At 37.0% G+C, this 21553-nt stretch overlaps 3 protein-coding genes across 14 annotated transcripts in view; 1 reads left to right on the top strand and 2 right to left on the bottom strand.

The window, feature by feature from the left end:
• The window catches only part of KIAA0586, a 121052-nt gene extending 119681 nt beyond the window's left edge, over positions 1–1371 (bottom strand). For 5 of the 12 annotated variants that reach the window (XM_082616755.1, XM_082616762.1, XM_082616753.1 and 2 more), the window contains exon 1: positions 515–1350. In XM_082616755.1, coding sequence (XP_082472881.1) covers positions 515–770 — 256 coding nt within the window. In that variant the 5' untranslated portion in view covers positions 771–1350. Of the gene's footprint in view, positions 1–514 lie in introns of all 12 variants that reach the window. The other 7 variants (XM_082616757.1, XM_082616751.1, XM_082616756.1 and 4 more) reach the window with 7 other exon arrangements.
• Positions 1372–1753: 382 nt separating this feature from the next.
• Positions 1754–16869, top strand: TIMM9 (translocase of inner mitochondrial membrane 9). The gene is made up of 5 exons (XM_082618651.1): positions 1754–2033; positions 4345–4433; positions 14683–14747; positions 15101–15196; positions 16195–16869. The coding sequence occupies exons 3-5, from the start codon at positions 14703–14705 to the stop codon at positions 16327–16329; spliced, it is 276 nt and encodes a 91-aa protein (XP_082474777.1). The 5' UTR covers positions 1754–2033; positions 4345–4433; positions 14683–14702; the 3' UTR covers positions 16330–16869.
• The window catches only part of TOMM20L (translocase of outer mitochondrial membrane 20 like), a gene marked incomplete at both ends in the record, with an annotated part of 20481 nt that continues 15703 nt past the window's right edge, over positions 16776–21553 (bottom strand). Inside the window, 4 exon segments of the mRNA XM_082618782.1 lie at positions 16776–16829; positions 17817–17948; positions 17952–17959; positions 21115–21196. Of these exon segments, the coding sequence (XP_082474908.1) occupies positions 16776–16829; positions 17817–17948; positions 17952–17959; positions 21115–21196 (276 nt within the window).

The raw sequence follows: 21553 nt of genomic DNA, 5'->3' as shown, positions 1-21553 counted from the left end.
TGCTTTATTTATTCTTTTGTTTTTTGCGCTTATATTCATTAATTTGATTACCAGTGAAGTGGGTAAAGCGTATGCTATCTTCACTTTCAGGGAGCTCCAGACAAGTGAATTGGGACATGGAAGCCATCAAAAGGCAGAAATTGTGCTTTTCTACTATCCAAACAGAAAGTAAAAAACCAGCACTACTGGTGAAAAGTAAGCACATTACACTAGTTGAGTGTGTCCATCACAGATGTGGACAAGAATAGTGTGCCAAAAACACGCAAAGAAAAAACAAAATACGAAATGTTTTATTCATTCTATCTATTCAGTATTATTCGATGTAGACTGTCAGTGCCTGTCCATTTTCCCAGGAAAAGGGGTCACTTTTCAAACGCCTGTACAAACTAGACATATATTTAGGAATTTAAACATTAAAAGTCCTCTAAATTTTGAAACACAAAAAACGAAATGAAAATAAAGACTAAAGATTTACAGAAGTGAAAACTGGTTGAAACTATTCGGAATCACATACCACGTAACGTTCCATTCAAGCTCTTCCCAGTTCTAACAGGAAGACGTTTATTTGCAGACAACGCTGGAGGAACACGGGACAACTCATCTTTCAGCAAAGGCAAATTATCTCCCTGATTTGGAGAAACTACCTCACGAAGTCTCCTCGCTGGTATTTTAACCTTTTTTTTCTTTTCCGGGCTAAACTCAGAGCCTTTCATATTACTGGTAACAAAACTAGTCCCACAATTATGAACAGAATTTTCTTCTGGGTCCATAAAACTTCAGAACAAAGTTTTCACCGCTTTGAGGATTTCGGGGGGGCAGGGGTAGGGGAGAAAAAATAAAGTGGGAGTATGATAAAGAAAACGTGAATTTCAAGTGATTTTGAAACATGCAGTCATCAACTTTTAAATAAAACGTCTAAACAGACTATGCACAAAGCTAGAAATTTCAATTTGGTATTTAATCTAGGATTAGAGACGACTAGAACATATTTACCCATTAATCCCACTCAGTCTATTAATGCACCATGCCAATTATTTGAAAGTGAGGATGACAAGAGAATGGCCTCATAAGCAATAATAACAATAACACAGAGCACTCCCCAACCGGAGAGATGGCAGTGCAAAACCAACCAGATGTGGAGGCGGAATTAAAATTTGAGAAGAGGGAGTCAAGCAGGTAAAACCGAAATGCTATTTTTTTCAAAATCACCCACATAAGCTTAATAGCTTTCTTCAGCCAAAGAGTCTTACACACCCCTCCAGAAGCAACCATCAAACACCTAAATTCACCCCTCTGCGTCTTCCGAACCCTCGGCAACAGCAGAGTCACGGATCTAACCTGACGACAGCTTCAGTTAGCCGCGGGTCAACACCTACTTCCCTTTAAACCCGCCCTTCAGACACAACACGCATGCGCGCTATGAAATCGTCCCAAATATCCAACCAAAAAGCTAAACGCTATCCGGTGCTCTTCCATCCCTCTCCGGGTGGAAACAAACTCCCAACATAAAAGGCTTAAAACGGGTGAGAATTTTTTTTTTATTAAAGGCAGTACATTGCCCCACAAGACTTAAAACATTGAATAACAACTCGGGAGTTTCATCCAAGACCTGAAGAGCTCCCAACATAGATGATAATACCAATCTTGTTTATTAGGGACTGTTTACAGGGTAGCTCCTGAAGACCGTTAGGGACGCGAAATTAAGTAAATTAGTTTTACAAAAAGTTTCGACAGATTCGTGTTGATATTGAAGAGAAAGAAATAGCTTTGTCTAAGCAGACAATCAAAAAAATCAATTCTCAGGGGATGTAAAAATTCGTTTATGATATCGGCTTTTTCCTCTAGAGTTTCCGGCGTTATAACGAATCGGTGAAGTAGGGTATAAGAGCTATTTGACATCGCCATTCCCACGTGTCCTCGTTCATCCAGAGGCTGCGGCGCCGGCCCTGACCCAGATCCTCCGCCCCCAGACTCGACTGGCAGCGGAGCCCCGCAGCCTCCTACTGGTGTCGGATGCGAGAGTCTCTCCTTAAGTATGGTCTCTTTTCTCTGTCCATAGAATCGCGGGTTTCCAGGCGGGGGGACTGCAAGCTATGCTCGGGAAAGGTGGCAGGGTCTCAGAAGGAGGCCGCCGCGGTTACCTGGGGCTATGGGGGGCTGTGGAGCCGGGCAACGCGTCCCCAGATCGGGTTTGGGACCTGCCTCGGAACAGTGTCATCACTGTGGCGAGGGTCGAATACGAGGCTCTGAGCCATCTTCAACCCAAGTTTGGGGAGTCGGGGTCTTGTTTTGGGACAGTGAGTTAGACTGTAAGGCATCCACCCTGTGACCTTGAGCTGAACCCTTCTTTAACTGAAAAATTCTCTCTAGACAGAAGACCAGGGCCAACACACCTTATCTGATTTGCTAATTTTCGAGGATGCATTACTTAAACGTTTCCCTTTACGCATTACTAAAAGATTAATCAAAGCAAAAAATGTAATCTGATGTAAACGTTAAATAACAAATTTTTATTTATTTTTACATCTCAGCTGTCTACTTTGATAGAAGAAATCCTAGAATTAAAAGAGACCTTAAGGGCTCAGCTTTAGAGAACTTTTAAATCTTGATGAGTTTCTGTATTTCAGTTACATTTCCTTCATTACCAGGCTTTTAGGTAGTATCTGTTCACAATTTGTTTTATAATTTATGTAAATTAAAAGATATAATGACAGTGTCAGAGCTGTAAGAGACTTTTGAGATGATTTATCTCTTATTTTCTAGGTGAAACTTAGATGTAAAAGAAAAAGTGACCTTTCCCCTCTAAGGTGTGCTCCTAGGTGTAGAAACTCATTAAAAATGTGACTTGTTTTGGATCTTACAACCCTTTAATCAGAGCTGGGATCAAAACCCAAGTAATCTTGCCCCCATCTAGTCCAGTGCTCATAGGCTCATCCTTTAAGGCCTTGAAGCCATCCTTTAAACCCAAAAGGAGCATGCAGTGATCTTTCAAAAGAATGTTTTGCTCTGATTAAGTTAGGGTTGCCAGTTAATCAGGCACAATTTCCTAAAGCTGCTGCAAATGATCTAAAGTAAAGGGACATGTGGTAGAGTCCTATTTTATGTCAATCTAGCAAGTTAGCTCAGATCAGTTTAGACATCTCACCTATCAAATAAAGAAAAGATAGCCCGGGAACAAAAAACATGGCTCACAAGATTGTTCTTTCATTTCTTTTTTGTTGTTAACACTTTTACTTATTTGCTTTCTCTTTCCCATTCTCATATCTCTCTATATACATATATAGAGAGATATACAGGGTTTTTTTTGCTGAACCACTTACAAGTTGCAGACATCATGACCTTTAACTCTTATTTCTTCAGCATGTATCTCCTTAAGAACATACTATTACATAGCCACAATATGACTATCACACCTAAGATAACATATTCAGATTTCTCCAATTATCCCAAAAAGTCTTTATTTTTAAAACTCAAAAATGGTTTTGAGTTCCAAAGTTCACAACTGTTTAGTTATCTTAATTCTTTAGTCTCATATTATAGAACAGCCCTTTCTACCCCTTTCCTTTAAGACTTTTTTAGAAAAGACCAGTCTAGTCATTCTACACATAGTCCCAAATTGTGGCTGTTCCTAATTATTCCCTCATAATCAATCACATAAAACATTTTTGGCAAGAATAGCACATAGGTGGTACCACACCGGTTAAGGTGGTGACTGGCAGATCTTCCCAATGTAAAGGGACAGTTTTCTTTTTGTGATAAGTAACCTGTGGAGATGCTTTGATACAATGCATATATCCTGTTCCCCAACCTATCACCCAGAAGTTTTATCATCCATTCATGATCCTTGCCTGAATCACAAGATTACCAATTACCAGTACCAGCCATGCTGAGGCCAGGATCAGTTATAGTGATAGTGGCCAAGGACATCAGAAGAATCACTTATTGTAAACTAAGTTTGAACAGAATTAGAAATTTGGCTCCAGACCTGGCAGAAATCTGCATATGATTCTAAAGACTAAATGAAGGGTATCTTCCCACCACATCCTGATTAGTTTATTATTATTTTTTTATACTCAGAAATTTCTGGGAATTGTTTATCCTTGTGTGTTCACCTGAACATACATATTACCTGGCAAAATAGGATATTAAGTATTTTTTAATACATAATAACACATATGCTAAATAACTGTAACCTCAGAACAGATTGAGGAAACTAATTTCACTTATTGAAAAGGAAAAGGCTTTTCAAAAAATGACTTAGCCAGCAGAAGTTTAGATTTCATCAAACAGACTTAGAGCTTGAAGGGGCCTCAGCAGTCATACTGTAATCCCCTCATTTTCCAGGTGAGAAAGCAGGCCTCACTGGAGACATTCAAGCAAAGGCTGGACAACTACTTTTCCAGAACAGAAAAGAAACTCATGCATCAGAAAAGGTTTGAGCTTGATGACTAACAATTCTCTTAAGTTCCCTGGTTTTATGATATATTTTGTTTGACACAAAAATTACTTAGCATTGCTGTAATCATTCCTAAGGCTCAAGCCAGAGATGCTAGAACTCTCTATCCCTTCCCTCCCTCTTCAGGTTTCAGGGATATAACCAGAAGGTATCCCCTGATTGAATATTTGCCTCTACAGTAACAAACATTTGCTTGTAATATCTGGTAATTAGGACCAAATAAAAGGGCAGCCACATTGCTTCTACCACTTCTCACTATCAGGTGGTTTGTATGGCTGTTGGACTTTGTCAGTCAACATAACTAATGATTAAATAACTGCAAGATAGAATGCTGGAAGACTCAGAAGACACAAACTAGCAAGTAAATTTGAAAATCATCTATTCACTCAACCATCTACAGTATTTTCTAGGAACAACTGCCTTCAGTTAGGTATACCATAATCTTAATATTGGTGACTACAGAGAAGAGCTTTGGAGATCTAGGCAGACTTAAGAAAATTGCTGACTGTTAGCTTTTTTTAAAAAATAAATTTATTTTTATTTATTTATTTTTGGCTGCACTGGGTCTTCTTTTCTGTGTGCAGGCTTCTCATCGCAGTGGCTTCTCTTGCTGCGGAGCACAGGCTCTAGGCGCATGGGCTTCAGTAGTTGTGGCTTGCAGGCTCAAAGCATGTGGGATCTTCCCGGACCAGGGCTCAAACCCGTGTCCCCTGCACTGGCAGGCGGATTCCTAACCACTGCACCACCAGGGAAGTCCCCTGACTGTTAGCTCCTGAGTTCAGTTGTGGGTCTGGAAAGATATTTGAAAAAATAAAATATATAATTGAATGATTCTAGAGAAAGGGAAATCATAATGTTAACACAGTGGTCTTTGAGTAGTAGAAATATTTTTTATTTTCCAAATTCTTAAGAAATAGGTTATATTACTCTTATAATATGATAAACTTTATTTCATTTAAAGGAGGAGATATACTGTTAAGGAGTGTATATTAAAAGACAATATCGGGCTTCCCTGGTAGTGCAGTGGTTGAGAGTCCGCCTGCCGATGCAGGGGACACGGGTTCGTGCCCCAGTCTGGGAAGATCTCACATGCCGCGAGTGGCTGGGCCCGTGAGCCATGGCCATTAAGCCTGCACGTCCGGAGCCTGTGGTCCGCAACGGGAGAGGCCACAACAGTGAGAGGCCCACATACCGCAAAAAAAAAGACAATATCAAGAAAATTCATATAAACAACATTTGGGGGTGCTCCTCATCTATATCTCTTCAAAGACTTCCCAATAACAATCATCATTTGTCACTATGAGCTGTATACCAAGAGGGAAGTGACGTAGAGTCAGCAGTGTTAAACAACATTTAAAGATTTCATACTTTCTGCCTCTCTGACCTCTGCTTGAAAAAGTCATATTATATATGAATTTTAACCTGAAGAAATACTAGGATAGGAACAGGAAAAAGAAGCTGATTTTGGCATTATAATTAGCGAACATGAAGAGGTCTTTGGATAACCTTTTGTGCTTTGAGCTAGAGGCCTGCTGGTAAACCAGGTTCCTTTAATTCTTGTTTTATTGCTCTTGTATTTTTTTTTTAAGTTCCCACAAAACAAAGTTTTCATTTAACACCTAACCACAAAAGTTATCTTACCAGTTCTTGGATCTTTTCAGGCTGTTTTCTGAGTAGGAAGCCAAAAGAACTCTAGTTCTGAACATTTACTGACATTTACCACAATGCACACTGTACCTTGTTCTTTGGCAGGGATTAGAAAGCTGGGCAACCTCAAATTTTTTGAGATTATTGTAGATTCACATGCAGTTGTAAGAAAAAATAGAGCTCCCTGTGTCATTTACCCAGCTTTCCACAATGGTAACATCTTACAAAACTAGTACAGTATCACAACCAGGATATTGATGTTGATACAGTCAAAGTACAGGACATTTCCATTTCAAAAGTCTCATGTTGCCTTTTTATAGTAACACCTACTTTCCTCCTCTCCCACCCGCTCCTCGACCCCTGGCAACCACTACTAAGTTCCCCATTTCTGTAACTTTGTCATTACAAGAATGGTATATAAATGGAATCATATAGTATATAACCTTGTGGGATTGGCTTTTCACTCAGCATAATCCTCTAGAGTTTCATCCAGGCTGTTGTGTGTATCAGTACCTCATTCCTTTTTATTGCTGAGTACTATTCTATGGTGTGGGTGTACTGGTTTGTTTAATCATTCACCTGTTGAAGAACATCTGGATTGCTTCCAGTTTTTGACTATTATGAATAAAGTGTATATAAACATTCATGTACAGGTTTTTGTGTGAACATAAGTTTTCATTTTTCTGTGAAAAATGCCCAGGAATGCAATTGCTGCGTGATATGATAGTTGTGCATTTAGGTTTTTAACATAGTGCCAAACTGTTTACCACAGTTGCTGTATGATTTCACATTACCACTAGGGAATATCTGAGTGATCCAGTTTTTCCTCATTTTCACCAGCATTTGGTGTTGTCACTGTACTTTTTTAATTCAACCATTCTGACAGGTGTGTAATGCTATATATCGTGGTTTTAATTTGTTTCCCTAGTGGCTAACGATGTTGAGTATCTTTTCATGTGCCTATTCGCCATCTATATCTTTTTGGTGAGGTGTCTTTTGCCCATTTTCTAATTGGATTATTTGTGTTTTTACTACAGAGTTTGCAGACTTCTTTATATTGTCTAGTTATTAGTTCTTTATCAGATATGTAGTTTGCTTTTGATGTGAAGTCTAAGAATTCTTTGCCCTAAAGCCCGAAGACTTTCTCCTATTTTTCTAAACGTTTTAATGGGCTTTACATTCTATATTTAAGTCCCAGATCCATTTTGAGAGAATTTTTGTAGAAAGTGAAAGACTTACTTTGAGGTTAACTTTTTTGCCTATGGATGTACAGTGGTACGAGCACCACTTGTTGAAAAGGCTGTCTTCACTTGACTGCTTTCGCATCTTTACCAAAAATCACTTGGGCATATTTGTGTTACTACTTCTGGGTTCTCTATCCTGTTTCATGGATCTGTGTGTCGGCTTTTCCACCAAAATCACACAATATTGATTACTGTAGCTATGTAATAAGTCTTGAAATCAGGTAGACTGATTCCTCCCACTTAATTATTCTTTTTTTGAATTTGTTCAAGTCCATTTGCTTTCCATATAAATTTAAAAATAATCTTGTCTATATTTATAATAAATGTTACTGGGACCTTGATAGGAATCGCATTAAGCCTGTATATCAATTTTGGGAAAATTTACATCATTACTATGCTGAGTTTTACAATCCATGAACACAATGTGTCCTTCCATTTATTTAAGACTTTGATTTCTTTTATCAGCATTTTGTAGTTTTCAGCATGCCTTGTTAGATTTACCTGTACATGCCTTGTTAGATTTACCCATAAATCTTTTTTTTTGAGTGATTATAAACGGTATTGTATTTTTAATTTCAGTAACACTGAAAATTACAGTTTTTACAATTGATTTTTGCCCTGTTTATCTTGTATACTGTGATCTTGCTGACTTGCTGAACTATCTTGTTCTAGGGTTTCTTTGTAGATTCTTTGGGATTTTCTATGTTCACAATCATGTCATCTTCAAAGAAGGACAGTTTTATTTTCTTCCTTTACAATTTATATGTCTTATTTCTTTCTCTTGAGTTACTGCACTGGGTAGAACTTCCAGCAGTATATTCAGTAAGAGTAGTAAGGGCAGACATCTGGCTTTGCTCACTATCTTAGGGGAAAGTATTCAGTCTTTCACCATTAACTATGTAGTACAGGGTGTAGGATTTTTTTGTAGGTGTACATTACCAAGTTGAAGAAGTTCTCCTCTCTTCCTAATTTTCAGTTTTTAACATGAATGGGTACTGACTTTGTCAAATGCTTTTTCTGCATCAATTGATATGATCATGACTTATCTATTAATATGGTGGATCACATTTATTGATTTTTAAATATTGAATTAGCCTTGCATCTCTAGAATAAACCCTACTTATTAGAGGTGTATATTTCTTTTTATATATTACTGAATTGTATTTGCTATTACTTTGTTAAGGATTTTTATGTCTATTTTATGAAGATATTTTTCTGTAGTTTTCTTGTATGTATCTTCTTTGTCTGGTTTGATATCAGGATAATAGTAAATTCATGAGTAAGTTGTTAGATTTATGTATATAGAGTTGTTCATAGTTCTGTTATCCTTTTGATATCTGCAGGGTCTATGGTACTATACCTTGTTTTATTCCTGATAATGATAATATGTGACTTTTTTTCTTTGTTAGTCTTGCTAGAGGTTTGTCTGTTATAGTCTTTTCAAAGAACCAGCTCTTTATTTCACTGATTTTTGTCTGTTGCTTTTCTGTTTTCATTTTGGTTGATTTCTGTTATTATTTTCTTCCTTCTACATGCTTTGTGGGTTTATTTTGCTCTTTTTCTAGGTTCTTGAGGTAAAAAGAAAAAAAATAGATTGTTGATTTGAGGCATTTCCTCTTTAATATATGCATTTAGTACTATAAAATTTTCCTCTTGGCACTTGATTTAGCTGTGTCACACAAATTTTAATATGCTGTATTTTCAGTTTCATTCAGTCCAGTGACTTTTTTAAAAAGTTCCTTGAGACTTCCTCTTTGATTCATGGATTATTTAGAAGTATTATTTATTTTCCAGATGTTCAGAGATTTTCCTGTTATCTGTTACTGGTTTCTAGTTTGATTCCATTGTGGTCTAAGAACAGACTCTGTATTATTTCAATTCTTTTAAATTTATTAAGGCTACTTTGTGGTCCCAGATATGGTTTATCTTGGTATGTGTTCCATGGGCACTTAATAAAAAATGTGTATTCTGTGGTATTGGGTGAAATGTTCTATAAATGTAGATTGTATCCTGTTGGTTAATGATGTTGAGTTTTTCTGTATCCTTGTGGATTTTCTGTTGAGTTGTTCTATCAATTGTTGGGAGAGGGATGTTTAAGTCTGCAACTATACTTGTCTTTTTCTCCTTTCAGTTCTCTCTACATATTTTGCAGCTCTGTTGCTTGGGGCACACACATTTAGGAGTACTATGTCTTCTTGGTGGATTGACCCTTAATGTCCTTTTGTGTCTCTGGTAAATTCCTTTGCTGTGAAGTCTACTTAACCTGATGTTAATATATCCACTATTTTCTTTGTATTAATGCTTGCATGATAAATCATTTTCCATCCTTTTGTATTCACTCTGTCTGTATCACTGTATTTTTTTTTTAATTAATTAATTAATTTTTGCTGTCTTGGTTCTTCGTTTCTGTGCGAGGGCTTTCTCCAGTTGCGGCAAGTGGGGGCCACTCTTCATTGCGGTGCGCAGGCCTCTCACGATCGTGGCCTCTCCCGCCGCGGAGCACAGGCTCCAGACGCGCAGGCTCAGTAGCCGTGGCTCACGGGCCCAGCTGCTCTGCGGCATGTGGGATCCTCCCAGACCAGGGCTCACGGGCCTAGTTGCTCTGCGGCATGTGGGATCCTCCCAGACCAGGGCTCGAACCCGTGTCCCCTGCATTAGCAGGCAGACTCTCAACCACTGCGCCACCAGGGAAGCCCCTGTATTTGAAGTTAGTTTCTTATAGACAACATATACTTGGTCATTTCTTTAATGCACTCTGCCAATCTGTCTTTTTTTTTTTTGCGGTACACGGGCCTCTCACTGTTGTGGCCTCTCCCGTTGTGGAGCACAGGCTCCGGACGTGCAGGCTCAGCGGCCATGGCTCACGGGTCCAGCCACTCCGTGGCATGTGGGATCTTCCGGGACCAGGGCACGAACCCACGTCCCCTGCACCGGCAGGCGGACTCTCAACCACTGCGCCACCAGGGAAGCCCCCAATCTGTCTTTTAATTGATTCTTTAGACCACTTACATTTAATGTAATTGCTTATTAAGGCTTAAATGTGCTATTTTATTTTTTATTTTGTTTGTTCTGGTTTTGTTTCTCTTTTCTTGCCTTCCTGTGGATTATTTGAATATTTTTTGTAATTTATTTTGATTAATCTATAATGTTTTTGAGTGTATCTCCTTATGTTCTTTTTTAGTGGTTGCTCTAGGTATTACATGACATATACAAAGCTTATCACAGTCTAATGGTGTCAGCATATTACCAGTTTCAGTGAAGTGAGAAAGCCTTACCTCCCTTTACCTTCTCCATTTAAAATATACATTTAGGGAGGGAGGGAGACGCAAGAGGGAAGGGATATGGGAACAGATGTATATGTATAACTGATTCACTTCGTTATAAAGCAGAAACTAATACACCATTGTGAAGCAATTACACTCCAATAAAGTTGTAAAAAAAAAGAGTAGATGATAAGAAGCATTCAGATTTATTAAAACTAATTAAGAATAAAAAAAATAAAATATACATTTAGAACCATGTTAGACAGTTTTATAATTTTTGCTTCAACTGTCAAATATAATTTAGGAAACTCAAGAAGAAAAGGAAAGGGTACTGTACCTATTCCTATTTTTATTACTATGTTGTTCCTCCTTGATGTTCCAAGTCTCCTTTTATCATTTTCTTTCTGCTCAGAACTTTAATCCTTTTCAGGCAGGTCTGCTGGCACCAAATTCTTAGTTTTCCTTCATTTGAGAATGTCTTAATTTCACCTTCATTCCTGAAGGATATTTTTGCTAGATACAGGTTTCTGGGTTGACTGATGAGAAATCTGCTATCATCCTAATTGTTTTTCCCCTATAGAAGATGTCGCTTTTCTCTTGCAGCTTTCAAATTTTTTTGTCTTTAGTTTTTAAATGTTTGACTATGATGTATCTTGATGTGGATTTCTTTGTGTTTATGCTTTTTGGAATGCAATTCAGTTCTTGAATGTGTAAGCTTCTCTTCTTTTGCCACATTTGGGAAGTTTTCAGCCATTACTTTAGTACTTTAACAGCCCTGCCGTCTTTCTCTTCTTCCAGGACTCTAATAAAACAAATGTCAGTTCTTTTGTCACAGTCACACAGATTCCTGGTACCCTGTCATTTTTTTAATTCTATTTTTCTATTATTCATATTGGATAATTCTATCTTCCTCCTTCCTTCACAGATTCCTTTTTCTATCCCCTCCGATCTGCTGTTGATTCTGTCTGTTTAGCTTCTTTTGGTTTTTTCTATTTTTCACTTCTTAAAATTTCCATTTGGTTCTTGATATCTTATATTTCTTTGCTGATTTTTATATTTTTTAAATTTGTTTCAGACATTCTTAATTATTCATTGAAGCATTTTTTATAATAGCTATTTTAAGATCTTTGTCAGATAATTCTAACATCTCTCATCAGTGTTTGACATCTTTTTTTTTTTTAAGATCTTAGTTCTTGGAATGAGTTTTGTTTGTTTCTGTTCTTTTGTAACCTAGACATTTTGCATCTTGTGTTATGAGACTCTAGATCTTGTTTAAACCTTCTCCTCTAGCTGACTGCTTTTGACACTGCTTCATGGTTGGGGGGGGCACCTTATTACTGCCAGGTGAGGGTAGAAGTCCAAGTTCCTCACTCTGTCACTAGAGAGGGTGGGTGGGGTGTGTGTGTGTGTATGTGTGTGTCAGGGGGTGGGGGTGATGTTCCTCATTTCTGCTGGCTAAGCATAGGAGTTACGGCTCTCCACTAGGCCTTCATTGGTGTCTCCCTGGCTGAGGACTGGAGTGCCTCATTACTACTCCCCACGTGGCCTCCACTGACACCATAGGAGGGCATGTGGCCTGATTACCATGGGGCAGTATGTAGGTCCTGAATCTCAACGAGGCGTCCTGTGATACCACCCGAGAGGGGAGGGAGAAAGGTACTTCATCACTGACAACGGAGGTGGAAGTCTAGGCTCCCCATGCAGTTTCCACTGACACTTGGGGGAGGGGTCCTTATTAATGCCCAGCAAGAATTAAAGTCCCTGCTCCCTAATCACCCTTCTCTGACACTACTCTGGTGTGGGAGTTGGAGTGTCTCGTTACAACCTAGTGAGGGTGGAAGTCTATCTGGCTTATGCTGATGTGGGTGGGGATGAGAACCAAAGTTTTTTCTGTGTTGGCCTGGAGTACAGCAGTTATTGTTTAAAAGATTTCTGTTTTATAGGCTTCCCCTTTCCTAGCCTTTTGGCTAGAGAAGGCAGACTTTTGGCTGGGGGTACGGAGGGGCTTTTTGACTACCCCAACTGGCATCTGCAGATTGCCAGCTTTTTCAGCTCCATATTTGTGATATATGAGACCCCAGACAAGGGAGAGAATTCACTGCTGTGATGTTTCTCGGGTCCCAAGGGCCCTAGCTAATATACTTCCTCCTCTCTACTTTTTAGTCTTATGTTTGTTTTATGTGTAATGTCCAGGGGTTTTAGTTGTACTTAGTGAGAAGAATAGGGAAAAGCACATCTACCCCACCTTCCCAAAAGCACAAATCCTAAACCTCACTGTATGATATACTTACAGGATTCTCTGTTTCTTGGCTGGTTAATGATAAAATTTTATAGCAGCTATAAAGATGCATCTTACCTCAGAAGCATGGCTGGTTTCATAACTAGCACAGTACTTGGTACATTAAATAAATGTTTACTGAATGAATATCTACCCATATCTATCTAGCAAAATAGTAACTGCTGAGATCTCAAACTGTAAATAAGTTTGAAGTTGATATTAGAAAACAATGGAATAATTAGGTTTGTATTTCTATGCAGTACCATAGTTGGAGGGTGTGGAATCAGTGTTTCATGACTTAAGTAAGCAAAGAGTAACTATAATGGAAGTATCTTACCTGGGACATATCAATGATGATAGTCACAGCAATACCTGAAAACTTGTGACCTTCAGTTAATTCCTGGTATTTTTCAGGTAGTTTATGTGGTTAAAATATATATATTATTTATAAAGCTGTGAAGTAAAATAGGAATAAAGAGCATTCTTGGTAACTTTTTAGGTGTTTATGGCACACTAGCTGCCTGAATGTTGGGCTAATCTGAAACCTCTACTGCATTGTTTGTAGCAGATATCGAAGAATTTTAATAGAAAAGATAGTTTATAACTGTTACTACTAAACCAGAGATTCCCTGAAGTATAGACAGTCAGAATTTTGGAATGAGACTAGGATAGCAAATAGAAAAGAACTGGTGCTTTCCCTTGCATGTGGAAAAAATAACTTTTTAAAAATGGCAGTAATACTTGTGAACTTACAGGATAAGGACAAAAGAGGAGGGAAGAATAAATGCAAAAGAGGTAAAGTTTTACACATGGTTGGGAATGCTGGAGTGGAATTACCATTGATTGTATTTGTTAATCAAGATGAGAATTTTCTTTCATGATAGTAGCATACGCTCTGCCCTAAGCTTGAATTTCCTACTTAATCTCCATGTGAGCTTCATGAAAATTTCGTGCTTTTCACAGCCACTTTAAATAATTGATGAGCTAGTAAGAATGACATACACATCCAGTTTATGAGATTTCATCTGTTTTAGAACTAGCCAGGATAGAATAAGTAAATAACGTGATACATTCTTCTTACATCATAATTAACTGATCCTGGGTCCTCCATTTAAGATATGTGAAAATCCCAGTAATTCAGAAACACTCTTTGACTTCCTTATCTTCACTTCTCTGTTGCCCCCAAGTTAGATCAGAAGTGTCATATTTTCAGAAGTTTCTGGTAAGTCTCTGTGATTACCCTTTTTGAACTGTAGAATGTACAACTCCTGTAACTTTCTCTTAGAGTCTTTTAGAACTCCCTTTCATGAGTGTTGTTGATTAATAAGTGGATGGTGTTTGTTAATTAATAGAACCTTTGCATTTACATAGAGATAGTAAAAGGATCTTTAGTAGCACAGATCTAAGTTGTATTAGGAACCAGGGGGATAGTTAAGTACTTATAGGAAGACACCAGAGAGCTCTTTCCCATAAAACCCTACTACGCATGGGACTTTAATACGTAGCTTTGCAAGGTAACAGAGCAAACTGTCTTAAAACTGGAGATTTAGATAGGGCCTTTGGTTCTCATAGCTAGCATTAAGAAAATTGAGTTCTAAACTGTAAGGTTCTTATTAATGACCTGGGAGATTGGGGGGGCATATAATTACATAATCAGAAATTTATAAAATATGAACAGTAGTTTCAGGTAGACTTGTTTCAATGCTATTTCAAAATCTATGCTTGTTTTGATTACCTTCAACTAGCCTAAAGACATTTGTATACAGACTGACAAACTTTTTACTTTTAAATCAGGTGACTAATAAACGTACCAAATGAATATGGCTGCACAAATACCAGAATCTGATCAGATAAAACAGGTAAGGTATTATAATTAAGGAAAAGAATTTTTCAAAAAATTAAGGCACTACTGGATATAACCATGTCAGTCAGTGATCTCACAAAATAACTATTTATATTTCATTTCCACAGATGGATGTTAAATGATATGAAGCATATTCATTTTTCAAATAATTTGAAAGATAATCCAGGAAATAATAAATATTCAACTATAAAATCTGACTATATTTTGTAGATCATATTATACCCATTTAAGGTAGCAAAAGAACCTTTGATTTCAAGTATTACAGGGTATTTTGCCTAAATACATCAGTATTTAAAACATCTTTGTTTTAAAAACCAAATATTAAAGAACCTTCTGATTTGTTTGTAGTTTAAGGAATTTCTTGGAACCTACAATAAACTTACAGAAACCTGCTTTTTGGACTGTGTTAAAGACTTCACAACAAGAGAAGTAAAACCTGAAGAGGTATGAAAAGTGTTGCCCACTAAAAATTCTCTAAGCTCATCATAAACAATATAAATGGGATCCCCCTAAGCATTTTGCTTGTTCCTAGTTATTACAGGAATTTAGGCTACCTTTTATATGTTCCATTGCTCAGAGGAACTTGAAGCAGCCAGACCCGTGGCATTGAGTTTAACGATGCCAAATTTAATATCACAGCCACACTGAACTACGGCAGACTTTTTTAGAGAAGATGCCTGGGACTTGCTGAATACATTGTTCCAAAGCAAAGATTCTTAATAATTAGCTTTCAGTCAAGATGGCCAGGCTAGAGAAACTTGACATGGCTTTCCTATCTGACCTTGAGAACTCAGGTTAATTTTGGAAAAAGTAGAGCTTGAATTTGGTGGCTCATACTGCCTAATCCTATTAGAAGTCTTAACTTTTAATATCCTCTTCAAAACATTTATATATTGGCTAAAAGAGACATAAAATTCCTCCAGTGGAATATGTTGATAAATATTCATGCCAAGAACTTAACATATAACCAGCAATCAATAAGTGTTTGTTAAATAAATGACGAAGTTTGAGAGATGCTAAGTACAATATCTTATTAAAAAGTAAAAAGTTGAAAATTAAGAATGTTGAGAATGGAGTTTCTCATTAAAAAGAACAAACCTGATACTGGGCCTACATTTTAACAATCAGAATAAGAGATGGGAATGTGGGATTTCAGTTAATATTGAAACATACCTGCAGAAAATCTAGTCCAGAAGGCAGGGACTTACTTACCATTGTTTTTAGTACCTCCAAACTGGTAAGCATTCAGTATATATTAATTTTTGTAACTGGATGAAAGTATTAACAATTGAAAGCTGTGATCACTTGCTACTCATTAATACCATTTAATTCTCAGATATATTCAAAGAAAAGAAAAGTACCCACTGGTTATTTTTTTAGAATAGATACAATTTCTTTTAATTAATATTTTTGTGTTGCCTCTTGGATCTTTTTATTTCTAGACCACCTGTTCAGAGCATTGCTTACAGAAATATTTAAAAATGACTCAACGAATATCTATGAGATTTCAGGAATATCATATTCAGCAGAATGAAGCCCTGGCTGCCAAAGCAGGACTCCTTGGCCAACCACGATAGAGAAGTCCTAATGCATGGACTTTTGATGAAAGATTGCCAACACCTGTTGCACTGGAAATGAGGATTCACCTGACAGAATCCCATGAAAGCAGTAGCCACCATGTTAAACCATCTGTCATGACTGTTTGGCAAACGGAAACCACTGGGGAAACAAAGTTGCTGTTTACCAGAATAATCAAAATAGGTCTTATTGTTCAATGAAAATAATAAGATGCAACACTTGTTGAGGCCTTAAGATTCAGCAGCTTGGTCACTTGATTAGAGAAATAAACCATGGTTTCTTCAATTATGACTGTTAATTTTAAAGCAAAATATGTGTTCAATCATGTATGAGATAGAAAAAAAATTTATTACTAAAAGGAAAATAAATGGAAATATCACTGAGCAGTTTATACTATATAGCACCATAGCATTCTGACTGGATTGTGGATACATTGAAATGTTTTTCAATCAGGATCATCCTCCAAGTATTCCTGTTCATTCATGTCTGCCTGAAATTGCTGGTAAATACATAAAATAGTTACTTGCTAATCAATTTAATGCACGATCCTTTTCTTGCCTCCCTTCTTGTGTCAGGGTGGGCACTACACATTCTTATCCTAGCTACATTTTCATGTATCTTCAGGAAACATCCCATCTGAGACTAGCTTGCAAATGTTTAAGAATTGATTATTGTGCTTTAGTGGAGACTATATTGCTTTGTGTTTTATTCAAAAGCTGAGAATCCAACATGAATGATTCCAAGTCAGACCAACAATATACAGTGTACTCTCAGCTACTGCATGTGATCAATGTAATAAAAAGTAAACCAAAGTTAAAGTAGTGTCTTAGAGCTAAATGAATCCTAAAACAAATCCAAGCACTGCAGGAAACTCTAGTTGATGCATAAGTACACCCAGCAGTTTGGTATCAAATGATAACCATTCATGAGCCAATTTATTATTAGGTATCAGTCTGCTTACACTTACCAATATAAACTTGTACTCAAGAGAACACTAACTAGCCTATATATGTTTAAATTTACCAAAGTGATTTCTATGATCTGTCATATTATTGGAAAGTAGAAGTATTATTCTGCTTTGATAATTTACAGTTTTCTGTATTACATCTAATTTTTAAGCCATTAGGTCATTTAGCTAACAATACCATTTAACTTATAGACCTCTGTTGACATTGCAGTCAGTCCACAATTGTGATGTCTTTGAAAGTACAAAGATAAACAGTGTTAACAATGTTAACTTTAAAGTTGAAATGTTGAAACATGTATAATACTCAACAAAATATACAATTCATTATAGTCAAAGGAACATGAAAGAATAAGCTTGTTTCATCTGAAGACAAGAAAAGCAAACAAAAATTCAGATCTTACTCATTTAAAACTTTGGGCCATTCACACACATATCAATACTTCACTGTTTCTGTATAATTAAGCCCAACATGGTTATTTACAGTGTTCATTTCACAAAGATAATTAAGTATGTGCTTACCTGGCAAATAAGGGGAATTTTGCTCAGTAGCATCTCAAATACCTTGGGAGGAAGTGTGTGTTTGAAAACTTTCAGAAGTTCCTGTGGTTGCTCACACACCAAAAGGGCATTGCTGAGATGTTCAACCCCCATTCAGTGCTCCCCTGAAACAGATTTGTAAGTTTAGAGCAGAATTTTAAAGTTCTTCAAAATATACATTCTACAAATTACCAAGAAAGCACGAAGCATTGAAACTAAAAAAGCACATCAAACTAAAGACTATTTAGGGGACTTTCCTTGTGGTCCAATGGTTAAGAATCCACCTTCCAATGCAGGGGACGCAGGTTCAGTCCCTGGTCGGGGAACTAAGATCTCACATGCTGTGGGGCAACTAAACCCACATGCTCTGGAGCCCACGCACTGCAACTACTGAGCCCGTGTGCTCTGGAGCCCGTGCACCAGAACTAGAGAGAAGCCACCCACCACGACGAAGAGCCCACATGCCGCAATGAAAGATCCCGCATGCCGCAACAAAAGATCCCACATGCCGCAACTAAGACCCGATGCAACCAAACAAATAAATATTAAAAAATAAAGACTATCTGAACAAGCCGCAAAAAGAGTAAAGAGTATAAAGGGGAAAATGTTGAGTTGCCACTTAAACAACTTTCTGACCAAAATTACTATTTAAAAGTGCACTCTTGGCTTCCCTGGTGGCGCAGTGGTTGAGAGTCCGCCTGCCAATGCAGGGGACACGGGTTCGTGCCCCGGTCCGGGAAGATCCCACATGCTGCGGAGCCGCTAGGCCCGTGAGCCATGGCCGCTGAGCCTGCGCGTCCGGAGCCTGTGCTCCGCGATGGGAGGGGCCACAACAGTGAGAGGCCCGCATACCGCAAAAAAAATAAAAATAAAAAAATAAATAAAAATTAAAAAAATAAATAAAAGTGCACTCTTGAATTAGAAATATTCACGTTCTGCTATTTGGGTATGCAAGAGGGAGGTACTGAGTTTTTTAAAAAGGTTGGGGTCTGCCGTTACTGATACGAGTTATCTTTAACTCTACATATGTGATCGCTGAAGTATTACAGGTGAAACATCTTGATGTTCTAGCTAAATAAGACTTTTAAAACATAGATTGTATTATCAAAGAGCTGAAACAAGATTTAGTGTAACATGAATTACATATCCAGGGGAAGAGAAGAGATTTATGAACTTTGATTTCTAGGTGGTTTTAAAATGAGTTTTAGGATGATTGGCTGTAAAGTACTAAGAATGAAAATTTGTGAAGAATGGAAATTAATGATAGAGTCTCTCTTTAAGTTAAAACATGTAATCACTTAGTCTCACTACCTCGTTTTAGGAAACAGGCAAAGATCAGTGAAATAATTTAAGGTTTCAAAGCTAATTAATGCCAGAATTAGTAACAGAACCTAATTTTCTGAACCTTGAGACTACAGTATGCTGCCTGTCTTCAGGTGTTATGTAATAACAGAAGTTGACATTTTGACATATTTAATATAATTAAGTAGGAAATAAACACTTTGTATCAAACCTTTTAAAGAAAGAAAAAGATATAATAGTGCCTCTCAAGTTGATGGAGCTAATGTAACCTAAAAACAATAATCAGTTTGGTTAATTAGATCAACCAACCAATAAATCCAATCAAATCAGCTAATCAGAAATTTCTCTTAAAACTTTTGGCTCTATGGTCCCTCTGGTTATATAGATATAAACACAACTGAGATGGCTACAGAACTACCTGGCAGCAAAGTAGTAAAAACGGGGTGGTGGCAGGAGGGAGTGGAGAAAACTGAGATTACAGAAAACTGGGTGAAAAATTATTGCATTAGAACACTGGTTCTCAACCAGTGTACTGTAATAACCTAGGGAGGTTTAAAGAATACTGACGCCTATATATCTGGAGAAAACTATAATTTTAAAAGATACATGCACCGCAATGTTCACTGAAGCACTATTTACAATAGCCAAGACATGGAAGCAACCTAAATGTCCGTCGACAGAGGAATGGATAAAGAAGTTGTGGTACATACATGCATTGGAATATTATCAGCCATAAAAAAGAATGAAATAATGCCATTTGCAGCAACATGGATGGACCTAGAAATTATCATACTAAGTGAAGTTAAGTCAAAGACAAATATCATATGATATCACTAATATATGGAATCTAAAAAATTGACAGAAATGAACTTATTTACAAAACAGAAATAGACTCAGAGAAGACAAACTTATGGTAACCAAAGGGGAGAGGGGGATGGATAAATTAGGAGTTTGGGATTAACATATACACACTACTTAATACAAAATAGATAACCAACAAGGACCTACTATATAGCACAGGGAACTATAATCAATATCTTGTAATAATCTATAAGGGAAAAGAATCTGAAAAAGAACAGATGTAGATAAATATATGTATAACTCGATCACTTTGCTGTACACCTGAAAGTAACACAACACTGTAAGCCAACTATACTTCAATAAAAAAAAAGAAAAAAGAAAAAAAAATTCTGATGCCTGGGTCCCACCCCAGAGATTCTTATGTAATTGGTTTTGGGTTTGGTGGGGGATTTAAAGAATAAGCAACCAAGTGAGAATTTCAGAAGTAAAATATAGTACAAGTATATAACCCTAAAAGTGCTAATTAATTTAGGGGCTCATAGAAATAATGTTAATCACTTTTGAGAGAGAAAAATTTAAAAACTCAAGTTTGCAATTTTTGTTTTCATCATCTCAATATTTGTAACATTCACCTCTAAATCTAAACTATTACATGATAGCTCTTAAACATAAAGTAAGTAAAAATAAAATGTAATAAAATAATTGTTATTTTTCTTTTGATTTATAACTCATAATTTTCCTCTCCATATTTATACTATCCCAGCTCAAAAAATGTTAAAGCTGAAAGGGTCTTTGTATTTTAATTGCCCCTATATCCAGGGAGTATCCTTAAGCAGTTAAAATTTTTTTAAGTCTTGATTCATACAACATTTAGTCATTTGGAAAACCCATTTACTTAGAATTTTATCTGACAGTAAATAAGGTGTTCTTGTATTTGGCTTTGCTTCTCCAACTGCCCACTTCCAAGACTGCAACCAAAACTAACACTAACTATAACATCGTGGAGCTGGAACTGTAATAAAGTGAAAATGCTGGGACAGTTTCTCTTAAACTGAAGCAAGTTGGTTAACACGCCTAGTTAGTTAAGTTATCTGACATACAAATACCAATCCATAAATATTTCTCAAATATAAATTATCATAAATAACTGCTTACAAAAGAATGTTTACATTCTTACCTCTGGATAACCAAAGTTCTCCCATTCGTACCTCTTGCAGAAAAAGTTGTTGTAGTTTTTCATTCTTTGCTGGATCCCACAACTAAAAGAGTCACAGAATATTTAACAATAAGTAACGAATGTAAGGTATATGGTTACTCGTCAAACTTATTTAACTTTTATTTATTTATTTTGTTGCACTGGGTGTTACTTGTGGCAGGCGGGCTCCTTAGTTGTGGCATGCGAACTCTTAGTTGCGGCATGCATGTGGGATCTAGTTCCCCGATCAGGGATTGAACCCGGGCCCCCTGCATTGGGAACACAGAGTCTTACCCAACCAGGGACCACCAGGGAAGTCCCTTAACTTTTATTTTAAAAGCACATCTTGAATCTAGTCTCTAAATCCAAGCATGACAAGTGCAGTTGTTCTTTATATTTAAGACAATTTCTTGAAATGGAG

This window comes from Mesoplodon mirus (genome assembly GCF_964341445.2).
Source record: "Mesoplodon mirus genome assembly, chromosome: 4".
Lineage (NCBI taxonomy): Eukaryota > Metazoa > Chordata > Mammalia > Artiodactyla > Ziphiidae > Mesoplodon > Mesoplodon mirus.
Note: the sequence above shows the minus strand (reverse complement) of the source record. Positions and strands in the feature narration are given on the sequence as shown.

Coding starts and splice junctions, on each gene's coding strand:
- TIMM9 (XM_082618651.1), top strand. CDS start 14,703: ATGAATATGGCTGCACAAATACCAGAATCTGATCAGATAAAACAG. Junction 14,748..15,100: donor AATCTGATCAGATAAAACAG/GTAAGGTATTAT, acceptor ATTTGTTTGTAG/TTTAAGGAATTTCTTGGAAC. Junction 15,197..16,194: donor GAGAAGTAAAACCTGAAGAG/GTATGAAAAGTG, acceptor TTTTATTTCTAG/ACCACCTGTTCAGAGCATTG.